The sequence below is a fragment of the Lepus europaeus genome, chromosome 3 (assembly GCF_033115175.1).
Source record: "Lepus europaeus isolate LE1 chromosome 3, mLepTim1.pri, whole genome shotgun sequence".
Classification (NCBI taxonomy): Eukaryota; Metazoa; Chordata; class Mammalia; order Lagomorpha; family Leporidae; genus Lepus; species Lepus europaeus.
The window spans coordinates 152109693-152124186 of NC_084829.1; the positions used below are offsets into that span (position 1 = coordinate 152109693).

Consider the following 14494-nt stretch of genomic DNA (forward strand, 5'->3'; position numbering starts at 1 on the left):
AATTAGTCACAGAATAGATTTGTTTAAAGTTTCCTTGTTCTGTTTTCTATCACAAATAACACACAGCTCTCATTTCATACAGATAATTGTACGTTCTCAAAATAATAGTGTTGTGTATTAAATGCAAAGCGAGGGTCTTTTCTTGCTTTCATTTTAATTTTGAAGTCGACTGCATAATACAGAAATTGCTATGCTCATAGCGCATTTACAGACAGACCGAGGTTCAGGGGAGCTTGCCCAGGAAGGTGCAGGTGCGATGGGACTGGAGACAGCTCCAGAACTATACATCTAGAATGTGGAGGATCCATGGTTCCTCTTAACCTCTAGGCTTCATGGATCCTCCAGAAGCCTTTGCACTTGGGTAAGTCACACAGCTGTGCTGAGCCTGTTTGTGCACCTGTTGTTGGAGAAGGACAACCTCTCCCACCACACCTGTCTCAGATGGGATGCTGGCTTTGTAGGCGGCTTAACCACTGCACCATAATGCCCGCCCCCGTTGCCAATTTTAAATATTAGTCTCCCTGAAAAACAAATTCCAGAACTATACATGGAGAATTATCTGAGTTGTACCTGATTCTAGAAGGCCACTTCAAAGACTTAATGGAAATGAAATCGCAAAATAATTTTCTGAAAAAGTTTTGAAGTCCAGACAGGTTTTTCATGATATGCATTTTCCATGAACATTTGAAGACCCCTCATGTAGATGCATAGCTTATATAAAAATAGAAAACTGCCTTGGGTGAGGGTGGGAGGTTGGTGTTCTGGTTTGGTTCTGGAGAGAGAGCAAGAGCACTCCCATCCACTGGCTCACTCCTCAACTGCTTGCAATGGCCAGGACTAGAGCCACCAAAAGCCAGGAGGCTGAAATTCAATCTAGGTCTCCCACCTGGATGGCAAGTGCCCAATTACTTGAGCTATTTACTGTCACCCCCCCCCCACACACACACACACACACACAGGATCTATATGAGCAGGAAGCTGGGGTGAGGAGCCAGAGCAGATGTTAGACCCTGACACCCCATTATCAGACATAGGAATCTTAATGACCAGCCAAATGCCAGCCCCTCCCTGGGAGTTCATACAAGAAATGATTTATGGCAGTCACCCCTGGGAAGCAGTATTAGGAGTTTTTACTTTTTATAAAAGAAGTAACAAGTTAGTCAAGGACAGGCATCCTATCACTAAGAGACATTTATACTGTCTTTTACAAAAGAAGAAATAACTGTATTTAGTCTTCCATTCAAGGCCACCGAAACAAATTGGAATAATTTGAGCTGTCTACTACTGGCACAGTATGTGAACACAATGTGGTAATTTTTATGGTAATTGAACATGACTTCCATCTTAGAAAGTCATAAGTTAGAAATTTTTTTCAGTTCATTCTTTTGATATAAAAAAGATTGAAAAACATTTTTTTTTAAGCTAAAGAATAAAAAACTATTTGACCCAAATGTCTCAGTTGTCTACTGTATGTGGGCTGCCCCTCTGGAAGTAAGGACCAGGTCCTGGTCACCTGGTGTCCTTATTGTGAGCCCATAACCAAGGTTGCCAAGTTGACTGAAACATCTTGGTAATAGGCACTCAAGAAGTCCACGCTCTGGGGGAATCAGAACCATCAAGGTGTGTCCTCTGAGAAGGACATAGCACCCAGCTCCCGGAGTATCCCTGACTGCTAACAGAAATCACCTTTTAAATACACCTTTTAAATACCTTTTGAATACTGTGCAGGTAGGTTTTTTAAAATTCCAAAACATTCCGTGTCTACAGAGCAAGCAAATAGAAATCCCAGTTGTGGCAATACAGTCTATTTTCATTTTAATGATTTTCCATCTCTCTCCTTCCCGTCAATCACTTGACATTTATACTAGGCCATTTTTTTCTCATGTATCATTTTGGAGTCACTTATATAATTATCTGACTGAACACTTAATACAGACAGTTCTGTCTTTTCACATCCAAAAGAGGAGAAGGGAAGAAACAAAGTAATGAAGAGCTTATTTGAGGCACCACAGCTCACTGGGCTGGTCCTCCACCTGCGGCGCCGGGGCGGTTTCTAATCCCAGTTCTGTCCTGGTTGCTCCTCTTCCAGTCCAGCTCTCTGCCGTGGCCCGGGAGGGCAGTGGAGGATGGCCCAGGTGCTTGGGCCCTTGTTCCCGCATGGGAGACCAGTTGGGGGCACCTGGCTCCTGGCTTCAGATCGGCACAGCGCCAGCTGTGGTGGCCGTTTGGGGGGTGAACCAACAGAAGGAAGACCTTTGTGTGTCTCTCTCTCACTGTCTAACTCTGCTCTCACTGTCTAACTCTGCCTGTCCAAAAAAAAAGAAAGCTTATTTGAGCAAACAAATAATTGGTTCACAAGATCCGCCAATGGAACACAGGGTAGGGGGTGGCTGTTGTGGAATAAACACAGATGTAGAATACAGAAAATATTTGGTTACAATTCCACCTTGCCCTATTTGATCTATCCCATTAGAAAGTTTCTAAAAATGTTTACTTCCGAGTGCTTGACCTTAAGCTCTATTGTTGTGGTTGTTTTCTTTAATATAGACATTTAAAAGAAATAGCTCTTGAAGTTTTTTTCTTTTTTGAAAAGCAAGGTCGGGTCACTGGTGAGGCCTATCCAGCTTTGTCTGCTCAGGGATTCTTCAGTCCAGATCTCCATTTTAATTTGCCTTATAGTTGTTAACCAATACAGGTTCCTTTGGCTGTTGCGTTTTTTAAACAAGATATGATATAAACCAGCCGTTAGGGGAGGAGGAGCTGCCTAGAACTTTTCCACCCCAGATCGTGAACTGCAGGAACAAAATGGAAGTGCGTAAAATGCTGTTTCTTTTCCAAACCTAGATAAACATAGGTGATTTATTCAATAGGAAGGAGTAGTGGATTCAAATAGAAATAAGAAAATAAGACATTTCACAAATACAACTTACACTTAATCTTTTGATTAAGTCATAATTCTATTACTTTGTGAAGCAGAGTTTTTAATAACTTTTACTCATCCAAGAATACTCTTACTTCCCAGTGGCTGGTTTTAAACATGGAGCTGTTTTCTCTTCACTGGTCTTCAGTGCATGTTCATAAAGGCTCTCGAGAGAACTCACAGTTAACTCCAGGTTACCCCAAATCACAAATGAGCTGGAAGAATTGTTTTCCTGAAGGGCAAAAGCCTGTGCTTTTCAGCCTTTGTTTAAGAATCCGTTGGTGCAACGGACGAGGAAGTACAGTTTAATGCCTCCTTGGGTATTTTTAGCAGGAGGCCTCCGTGGAGGGCACACAGAGTCAACAGAGGTCACCACTGACCCTGGCCTAGAGCCACAGGGCAAGTGCCCAGGCTGCCTGCGTTCTTTTCTCCTGTACATAGAGCTGACTCCCGTCCAGGGCCTACAGTTACAGTTCTTTATTGGGGGAGAATTGGATGTGAACGGATAAGGTCTTGTTAACAGAATTCCACATTGTGTTTGCTCAGCGGGAGGGGTTTTGTGTGAAGAGTAGACTTGTTTATACAGAGGTCAGGCAGTCCCTGGGCTCGGGGGCTTCTGTGTGGTTTCTGGCCTGTTGCTGCTTATCCCAAATAAGTAACCACAATTCTTGGAAGTGGCTGGTGCATCATGGGAAAGGGACATGGGAATCTGCTGGGTAAACTCATTGTTCTCCCATTTGAAAGCAAGAAATTGGAAATAGAGGACAGCCATTTCACACTTCCTGGAGTTTAAGATCTGAGCTGATTTTGACTCTCAGTTTGGTGACAGTCAGGATGGCCCCAGGATGCACGTTCTGATCCCCCTGCAGCCAGGAGATGCGACTCCTGGAACCACACACATCTCACCCTCTCCATCAGTCCTCGTCTTTCATCATCTAAAGATTCATAGGGGAGAGTTAGATTTTAAAATTTTATGTACTATTTATTTATTTATTTAAAAGAAAGAAAAGGGGAGAGTTCTTCCATTTGCCAGTTCATCACCCAGATGGCTGCATTAACTGGGGCTGGGCCAGGCCAGAGCCAGGGGCCAGGATCTTCAGCCAGGTCTCCCACATGGGTGTCAAGAGCCCAAGTACTTGGACCATCTTACACGGCCTTCCAAGCACATTAGCAGGCAGCTGGATCAGGAGTGGAGTTGCAAGGAATTGAACCAGTACCCATATGGGATGTCAGGGTGACCTACTGCACCACTACACTGGCCCCAAGTGTTGTATTTTTGTCTTAAAAAAAAAAAAAGCTCCTGGCTTATGCCTGGCCTCGTCCTGGCCTTGGCAAGCATTTGGGGAATGAGCCAGCAGATGGGTGATTTCTCTGTCTCTCTCTCTCCATGACTCTGCCTTTCAAATAAGTAGAATAAATAGTTTTGTGGGGTTTTTTTTGTTGTTGTTTGTTTGTTTTTTGACAGGCAGAGTTAGACAGTGAGAGAGAGAGAAACAGAGAGAAAGGTCTTCCTTTTCCGTTTGTTCACCACCCAAATGGTGCTACAATCTGAAGCCAAGGAGCCAGGTGCTTCCTCCTGGTCTCCAGTGCGGGTGCAGGGCCCAAGGGCTTGGGCCATCCTCCACTGCACTCCTGGGCCACAGCAGAGAGCTGGACTGGAAGAGGAGCAACCGGGACTTGAACCCAGGGTACCGGCACCACAGGTGGAGGATTAGCCTAGTGAGCCGTGGCGCTGGCCAGAATAAATTGTTTTCAAAAGGGGAGGAAAAGCTCCCAGCCCAAAGCCAGCTCCCAGGATATGGCCATTTTGCAGGGGTGCTTGGTGTCTGGAGAACAGGAATTTACAAAGCACTCTGGGAGCTGCAGCTTGTACAAAAACGCGTCCAGACGTGAAGAGGCCTCGTTCACTTCCTCCCTGCTCGCCACCGCCATCAACCCCACGGGCTCATCTTTGTTGGCGTTCACCATGATGATTTTATTAAGAAGAAGGGCTTAGAAAATCACTGTTGTATATTGATAGTGTATTATGGAACCATGGGGGAAAATAAGTGGTCTAAATTTTTAGAAAGTTGATATTTGTCTTTTCTATTCCATTTCTTTGAATAGCACATGGCAAATTTAAAGAAGTACATTTATATATGTATGATACGTAGTCATGTAAGGCTGTATTGAATGTGGTTATGTGGTTAATTTGTGTCACCAGGTGTCCTGTAATCAGCATACACGGACACGTAATATTTTATATTATCCAATATTTATTAACAAATTTTGTATCCTTTACTGACACTTGCTGACATATACTACTTTGCCCTCTCCTCCAGATGAGCACCATGCCAGGACTGCCCACTCGGCCCTGCTTTTATGATATAGACCTTGATACAGAAACGGAGCAAGTTCAAGGCTTGTTCTAAGTGGACAAGACTCCCACACGTCCCAAAGCAGGTAAGCTGTGGGGTTTTTACTTCTTTTTCTTTTCTTTTCTTTTCCTTTTTTTTTTTTTTTGGACAGAGTTACATAATGAGAGAGAGAGAGACAGAGAGAAAGCTCTTCCTTTTTCCATTGGTTCACCCCCCAAGTGGCCGCTACGACCGGCATGTTGTGGCTGGTGCACTGCGCCGATCCGAAGCCCAAAGCCAGGAGCCAGGTGCTTCCTCCTGGTCTCCCATGCGAGTGCAGGGCCCAAGGACTCCACTGCACTCCCGGGCCACAGCAGAGAGCTGGACTGGGAGAGGAGCAACCGGGACAGAATCCAGCGCCCCAACCAGGACTAGAACCCGGGGTGCCGACGCCGCAGGCGGAGGATCAGCTTAGTGAGCCATGGCGTCAGCCACTTCTTTTTCTTTTAATCAGTTCCTTTCTGTTCTGTTTTGTTTTGCTTGTCCTTACTACAAAAGTGATCTGGAAAGTAATTTCCACCCTGGGTGCTATGAATTCTTACCTAGTGGCTGCCTTCATTTTGGGGCTCACTCCCGCATGTGGGCTTGTAGTTAGGTGGTCCATGGTCCATGCAGAGGCTTTCAGTGTTCTTGAACTTGATCCGGCGGGAGTCAAATCACATCACCTCAGAATATGGATTTGTTTAGAACAGCTCTGGCCATAGCAAGGACCCTGCAAACCAACTATTTCTGTTTCCAGAATTAAAACCAGTATCTGCTATAATTTCCAAAAAAGTCACTTTGTCCTTCCTACCACATCTCTCTTGCTGCCAATCTCAGTGTATTTGTTTCTTCCACTTCCCCAAGCAAAGTTAATCATCAACTGAGTTGGCTTCAACCAACAGAAATTTGTCCTCCTGCAGTTGTGAAGGCCACAAGTCCAAAGTCAAGGTGTCGGCTGAGCTGTGTTCCCTTTGGGACTCTGGGGAGCTCCATCCTGGCTTCTTAGCGTGCCCAGCTTGCAGCTGCATGGCTGTATCCTCTGCCTCTGTGGTCACCCGACTTCCTCCCTGTGTGTCTGTTCTTGTGACACCGGTCAGACTGGACTTGAGCGCAGGCCGATGATCTTATCTCACCTTGATAACCTGGTCCCTGATAACCTTTGGACCCTGGTCCAAAGTTAGGACTTTAATACCTTGTGGGACAAAGTTCAGCCTGTAATATTCATCTTGGTGCCATCAATGCATTGAGCTCTCCTGCCGTTGGAAAGACACATAGAGATGCGATGGGTCCTGTAACCCAGATGGCCCCATGAGTCATAGGATGGACAGGGCAACAGAATCTGACCACTTGACAACTCTTGATCTGTACAGTTTGAGAGGCTGAGCCTGACTCAGAGCTGTCTCAGACAGCCCAGAGCCAGGACTCCTGGTCTTACTCATGTGTCCCGTTCAGCTGCAGCCGCACCTGCTGGCTTCTGTCCTAACTCCTCATCACAGAGAAAAATGACCACACTCCCAGCCCACATCCCTGGAAAACTCCCAATCAGAAGTTAAAGGCTTAGGCTGCCTTCACCACCACATATATCAGACATGTCCTCCGAGGTTCCCAAGATACATCCCTTCTTGCAACACCTCCGGTTCCTTCTCCCCACCACTCCTGTTGCTGGTCCATGGCCCTAGCCCGGAGCCCCTCCCTCTTGCGAGCACAATCTGGGCCTTCCAGATGAGCGTGAATGACCTAAATGTCCTTGTCTCCAGTCGTTCCCAGGTTAGGGCCCTAAGCCAGGCATGTTAGATTCTCACTCTCATTAGTTTTACTACCAGTAGTCAACGTGAGATTGTGTATGTGTGTGTGTGTGTGTGACTAAAGACCTAGGCTACAGTGAGAAAGGTTAAGGACCCCCTTAAATGGAATTATGTGAAAACAAGGTGTGGAATCGTTTGTGTTGGGTTATGTGTATGCAGTGTTTGCTGAGTTATAATAAGTTTTGACCATGTGGTTACCCCTTCATCATTTCTGAAAAATAAAGCTCTAGAAAATGGAAAAAGGAGGTTAATTTAACAAAGAAATACATAAACTTGAGCTTCGTTGGCAGTATTATTTTGGTCTGTTCTAATGACTTTGTGCATTGCAAATGTCTTGTGTTTCCCAGCTAAGCCTTGGGAAAATAACAATATCATTCCCCTTAAACCAAAAGTTGACCCTTGTCCAAACTAATCTCTCTCTTCATGTCAAGACCTCATTATGCTTAACTTCTGCCATTTGTCATTTTTCTCCAGAAAAATTCTCTCATCTCTCTTAGATATTATTTTTCCAAACTTTTGGTCAATTTTCATTTGCTTTCTAAGTAGGTCATATGAGCCTGGTTATATCTTAATTATTGCAGTCCAGATGTAGGTAATGCCAGGGGGTGTGTAGTTAGCTTTTATTTATTCACTTATTATTTTAATCTTTAAGATATTTGTGTTCCCTCAATTTATTGCAAGATTGACCAGGAGCTGCAGATCAGGACCTTGGCCTGTGGCACCAAAGCAGCCTTTAGCGTCCAGGGTTTCCACTTCCAGGAATTTGACCCACCGAGTCTGAAAATATTTGGGAAAAAATTCTGGAAGGTTCTAAACAGCAAAATTTCCATTTATGACATACTGAGCATGGCACTAAGTCACTGAGAATGAAGTGATGCACACGCATCGTGTTCAGTGCAAGTAACCTAGAAGTCATTGGAAGCATACAGAGGCATGTGCACCAGGCTGTTTTATTTAAGGCATTTGAGCATCCATGCATGTGGTCCTGGAAGCAAGCCCCATGGATGCCAAGGGGCAGCTCCACCACTGGGCACTTTGTTCAGCAGTGCCTCCATAGGCACGTGTTGTCCCCTGAGGCTACAAAGGCTTCAAGAGAATCAGTCCTTCCCCGTTCTGACTGAGAGGTGGTGGCTCCGGGCGGCCCTGATCCCTGGCACTACAGAGCTGCACTGCCTCTGGTGTTTTTTTGCTTCCCTGTGTCCAATCATGTTAGCACCAAGCCAGTGAAATGGGTAGTATTTTTATTTCAGAGCTGCAAAAGACCAGCTCAGAGAGATTAACAACATGCTCAAGTTGGCACAGCAAGCAACTACAAAAGCCCAGATTCAAGCCAGATCTGCTTCTCTGTCTCATTCCCATCCTTTATGCCCAAAACCAAAGGATGCCCTTTTAATAAATTTCAATCACAGGCAAAATGACCTTCAGCCCATTCTGAAAAATGGTAGCAGCTATCTGAATGTATATGTATCGGGGATAATGGGTGACTTTAAAAAAAAAAATCACTTGTATATTAAAAGCTATGACTGTCAATTTTTTCAGTCAAAGTTAAATAAGACTGTCTCTTACTTATCTCTAATTGCATGGCATTGGCACTTTCCCCGTCTTCACCCAAGGCTGCTTTCTTCTTTATGCACTGCTAAGTACCGTCCTGGGCTCGGTGGGCAGTGGTTCAGAACCCATCGTTGGCCGCTGCTCAATCAGAAATGGATGCAGTCTGCCAAGATAAAGCCCCTGGACAAAGCAAGTGTCCTCCCTCGGTGACTCCTCAGTCTAATGACCCAGCAAACGTTCTATTTCCTGTCGGGGACCAGCTCCTCTAAAAGCCAAAGGTTTGTGGCTATTAAAAATGCATAAAAGAGAAATGTCAAACCTTGGACAACAGTCAGCGCCGACCAATTTGGGCACTGGAAGTGGAAATGTCTGGTCTGCTTACTTTGCTCCTGTGGGGATCAGACTACAGGCTGCTGCATACACTCAGCCACAGTGCACTTTCCTAGAGGCACACGGAGACCTGTCCCTGGGAGAAGACGGTGCCCAGTGCTGGCTGCTGCCCTCCTCCTCCTCACCTCCCTGCCTCACCCTGTAGTCCAGCTGTGAGGCTGGATGTGAGCCAGAGGTGCCAGCAGAGCACCCGCATGTATGCCCGGCTCCCTCATGCCAACACTAACTACCCTGTAGGCTTTCCCAACTGCTGGAATAAGGGCATGAGGCATTCTTTCAGATGTTACTGAATAGAACGGATGCAAATAATTTGCTTGTCCCAGTGAAATCCAGCCTCCTGTTCAGTCTCTTATTTAAAGGTGATTGAGTTTGGGGACTTTTTTTTTTTTTTTTTCTTTTGATCCCTCTTCTGATTTCTCATTCTGAACCTTTATCATAAAAGGGTAACTTCCAAACAGTTATGGGAAAAATAGAACAAAAAGATAGGGTTTTGGGGGGAGGTTCTTTTTTTTTTTTAGATTTATTTGTTTATTTAGAAGAGAGAGAGATCGATCTTCCATCTGCTGTTTCACTCCTCAAAAAGTCGCAATGGCAGAGGCTGGTTCAGGCTGAAGCCAGGAGCCCAGAACTCCATCCAGGTCTCCCATGTAGGTGGCAGGGGCCCAAGTACTTGAGCCATCTTCTGCTGCCTTCCCAGGAGCATTAGCAGGGAGCTGGATTGCAAGTGGAGCAGCTGAGAGTCAAAGTAGCACTCTGATATGGGATGCTGGCATCGTAAACAGTGGCTTAACTCACTGCGCAACAGTGCTGGCCCCAAGATGAGTTTATTTTCGTGCAGTTTTTTCATGGCACGCACACATTTTGATGAACTTTTTGAAGACCCCATCTATAGATAGATTTCAACATCTTTTGCATCAAAATGAATTTATCTTTTGATTCCTTTCACCATGGACTTTTTTTAAAAGATTTATTTTATTTATTTGAAAGGCAGAGTTACAAAGAGGCAGAGCAGAGAGAGAGAAGTCTTCCATCTGCTGGTTCACTCCCCAGATGGGTCAACGGCCGGAGCTGCACCAATCCAAAGCCAGGATCCCTCTCTGGGTCTCCCACAGGAGTGCAGGGGCCCAAGGACCTGGGCCATCTTCCACTGCTTTCCCAGGCCATAGCAGAGAGCTGGGTCACAAGTGGAGCAGCCGGGACTCAATCCAGTAACCATATGGGATGCTGGCACTGTAGGCGCAACTTTACCCGCTATGCCACAGCGCCAGCCCCGATGTGAACTTTTTGAAGTAACAGTATTTTCCAGCCTTGGCATAAGCACAATAAAGTCTGACAAATTTCCTGTAGAGTTCCCTCACTTCGTTCTGATATGCAGTTATACTTTGAATGGAATCTGATTTACCCTGGACTTATTATATTTAATTCACACACAGGAAGAAGTAAAATGCCAGTTTGTTTCTTCCCTGCCCTGCCTTTAGTGCAGAAACTTTCAAAGACATGGAACGATCATAAGTTGATCTTGAGCAGGGTGGTCCCAGGCTGCCCTTCTGCAGGCAAGGGCTGTGCAAGCCCCAGCATTGCCAGGTGCCCTGGCGGGGTGAATGGGCTCTGTGACTTTGGCCTTGAAACTTGATCAGAGCAGCTCAAAACGTGTTCATTGCCATTGTGCTTCAAGAACAAGGGCCTTGGTCTTCACCCTGAGACATCCTTGGAGTAGAGCCTGCCCCTCTGCCTTTCCCGTTTCTAGGCAGGACCCAACTAGGATGGAAGTTCAAGCGACTTGGATAATCCTCCTTGGCATCTGAAAGGGAATTTATCTTAATGAAAATGGAATCTTGTGAAGCTTGGGTAACGATTGTGAAATTCCTTAATTCCCCATAGAAGAAACTTCTCTGGGCACATTTTGATTTCTTAGCATTTCTATACCAAAAATCAAATGTTCATATTTGCTAGCCTCAAATATTTCCCCATGAAGTAAACAGCAGAAATTTGCTTCCCCCTGAACAAACAATTCACTCTTTAAAAATATATATTTATTTATTTATTTGAAGGTCAGAGTTACACAGAGAGAAGGAAAGACAGAGAGAGAGAGAGAGGTCTTCTCTCCACTGGTTCACTCCCCAATTGGCCACAATAGCCAGAGCTGCACCAATCCAAAGCCAGGAGCCAGGAGCCTCTTCTGGGTCTCCCACATGGTACAGGGGCCCAGGGACTTAGGCCATCTTCCACGGCTTTCCCAGGGCATAGCAGAGAGCTGGATTGGAAGTGGAGCAGCCAGGACTTGAACCAGCACCCATATGGGATGCCAGCACTGCAGGCAGCAGCTTTACCCACTACGCCACAGCTCTGGCACCACAACTCACTCTGATGTTCTCACCTTAGCTATTGCACCTGACCTTTGTCATCTGTAATCACACCTTCCAGACTGTTGCCGGCCCTTCACGTTCCCTTAAATGTGCCACCACAGACTCTGCAGCTCTGCCTGGCCATCCAGGGTCATCGCCAGCCCACCTCTCCTGTCCCCAGGGTCACTGACCCCCCCCCCGGAGCACCGCCCCCCCCCCCCCAAGCCACTGAAGTTGGAACAGCTGTGGCTACCAGTGGAGGGCGAGAGATGCACTGGGTAAACCTCCCCTCGTGACGTCTGAAATATTTTCATTCGGTTCCTCTTTATGCTGCTTGTTCTACCCCTGCTGACACCGCTGACTTGCATCAGATGTTCAGGGAGTGCTTGTGGTGCCTCACCCCGCCTCATCCCCGTCTTCTGGTTTAGAGCCTCCCCTCTGGCTCCAGCCCTCCACTGCCCGCCAGCCGTCTGCAGCTGAGCCCTCTTGCCCAACAGATAAATCCTTGCACGTATGAACTCAGAGGAAAGGCCACATGCTCGCGCGTACGTCTTTCCCGGAATGGGGAACAGTTTTTTCAGAGACTTGGATGGCGTGTGTGTTTGTAGTTTTTTTACAATGAAGTTTGATTAGTTCTCTTTCTATGGGATTGCAGGATTCAAGAACGGCAAGGAATCTTAATCATCTTTCAGGTAGTGAAGGTTTAACAACAAGAGGGGCCGGCGCCGTGGCGCAGTAGGTTAATCCTCCGCCTGTGGCGCTGGCATCCCATGTGGGCTCTGGTTCTAGTCCCGGCTGCTCCTCTTCCAATCCAGCTCTCTGCTACGGCCTGGAAAAGCAGTGGAAGATGGCCCAAGTGCTTGGGCCCCTGCACCCGCGTGGGAGACCAGGAGGAAGCACCTGGCTCCTAGGTTCGGATCAGCGCAGCTCGGGCCGTTGTGGCCATTTGGGGAGTGAACCAATGGAAGGAAGACCTTTCCCTCTGTCTCTCTTACTGTAGAAACAAATCCAGTGCATGTTCTCACTCTGAGGGAGAAGCTAAGAAAGTTGATTCCATAGGAGAGAGAACAGCGCTCGGTAGAGGCTGTAAGAGGGAGGTTAAAACGGCTCCGAAACACGTTGAGAAGGGAGGAATCCATCCCGGTGGGAGGGAGGTGATAGATTCGATCAATGTTGTGGAGATGGAATTGCTGATTACCCAGACTTGATCGCTGCACATAGTATACATGTATCAAATTGTCTCTCTGGATCCCATACATTATACAAGTCTTATGTGGCAACCACAAAACTATAGCCTTCCTAAACACTGTTCCCCCCAAAGGCTCCTCAGACTGGAGGTCCCAAATCTGGAGGCCCTAGGGGCTCAGCCACCGGTGCCGGGTGCTGCACGCCGTGGTCACAGAGCGGAGCACATGTGCTTCTGCAGCCCTCAGAAGCCGATCAGCCTGGTGACCCCAGCCTGCCCGCGGCCTCGGGGTCACTCTGCACTCCTGACCGTCCCTGTGGCCTGCAGCTCCAGGGCTAGGATGCACGAGCGCGCTGTGCCGAAGGAGGGCGCTGCTCCTCAGCCACTGGAAATGTGTGTGTTCTGCTTCCCAGGGCTCCTCCAGCACAGTCGCTGCCTGCCTCTTTGCTGCAGCTGGAGAAGAAGGCGGCGGTGAAATACACGTGGGACGCAACGCTGGGGCCACAGTGGAGCGGACCCGGGATGCCGGATTCGTCTGCAGCGCAGGCCGCGGCCGCCGCACGTCTGAAAGAACCGAGTTTTCCTGCTCCTCCAGCTGCGCGTTGTTTCCCGCTGCTTGTACTCGAGGGTGTTTATTTTCTGGGGACTGAGGGATTGAGAGTGTGAGCCGAAAGGTAACATTTTCCACGGTGGAGTTTTCTACTTTCTCTTTGAACTGAAAATAAACGTGTATCCAGAAAACCCAGGCGGCAGGCTTTCGTGCCAGACCAGACTCCTCTCGAGGTAGCTGTTCTCATGAAGTAGCCGGGGCCGTCCACTGGCGCTCACTTCCTGGATCATTGGGAATGCAACCAGAGCTTTACAAGAAAAATAATGACATAGAAATATCTGGTCAGGTGTGAAATCCGGGGCTGCAGACTTGTCAGATTTCTTAGAACAAACTGAGTCGTGTGAGAGGGGTCCAGAAAGTTCATGGGAAGTGGAATTAAAGGTAGCTTGAATTTTTTTTTTTTTTTTTTGAAACCTACAAAGACCAGAGACAGAGTAGATCTTCCATCTACTGGTCCACTCCTCATGTGCCTGCACCAGCCAGGGCTGGACCAGGCCAAAGTCAGGAGCTGAGAGCTCAGTTGGGGTATCCCCCATGGGTGGCAGGGACCCAAGGACTTGAGCCATGACCTGCTGCCTCCCGGGGTGCACATTCGCAGGAAGCTGCGATCAGGAGCAGAGCCCGGACTCAGACCAAACTGCAGTATGGGATGCAGGCGCCCCAAGCAGCACTCGACCACTAGGCCAGACACCTTCCCCAGGAAGACTTTTCCATGCATTTGGAAGCTCTCTCGAATACTCAGCATATCAGTGACAGTGGCATTTACATCATTAACGCATAAAACAAATGGGCTTGTGCTTTGTCTCCCGTGAATGAATGACTCTCAGTGACCCTGAAGCTTTCCCAGACCCACAGGGCTAGGAAAAGTAGCTTGTAAAGGTCAGGCGTTTGGCAGATGCTTTTCCTTTTGCCCAACCCTTGATTCGTAGTAGAGAATGTTCTATGGCCTATTCCCCTGTCCTGGGAGTTCCTGACCCTCCTTTGTTTCTGGTTTTTCCTATAATAATATAAAATTATATAAAAGATAAAACCAGAGATTCAGGAACAAACAAGAAGTGATTGTTCTCCAAGCTGTGTAAGTGCAATAGTCCCCATAGATATTCAGAATGTCCCTTGGGCATATCCTGCCTACACCCCCTCCCCACCAGTGACCTGCTCATTAACTGCGCCGTGTAATTTGTTCCAAAACACCGTCTCTTAACAGCAAGGCCTCCCCATTCAGTGGCTGTCTATCCCAAGAATTATTTCACTTGGCAGTTCCAAAGTATCTCTCCCTGTCCCTGGCCTGCAGTAGTACTTCTCCAAATAC

The 14494-nt window shown here is 47.1% G+C and overlaps 1 protein-coding gene across 2 annotated transcripts in view; it reads left to right on the forward strand.

The window, feature by feature from the left end:
* Window positions 1–13982, forward strand: part of MTHFD1L (methylenetetrahydrofolate dehydrogenase (NADP+ dependent) 1 like) — a 193096-nt gene extending 179114 nt beyond the window's left edge. Inside the window, exons 27-28 of one of the 2 annotated variants that reach the window (XM_062186925.1) lie at window positions 5242–5362; window positions 12989–13982. In XM_062186925.1, the coding sequence (XP_062042909.1) occupies window positions 5242–5331 (90 nt within the window). In that variant the 3' untranslated portion in view covers window positions 5332–5362; window positions 12989–13982. Of the gene's footprint in view, window positions 1–5241; window positions 5363–10047; window positions 10337–12988 lie in introns of those variants that run through there. The other variant, XM_062186926.1, reaches the window with a different exon arrangement.
* Window positions 13983–14494: the final 512 nt, after the last annotated feature.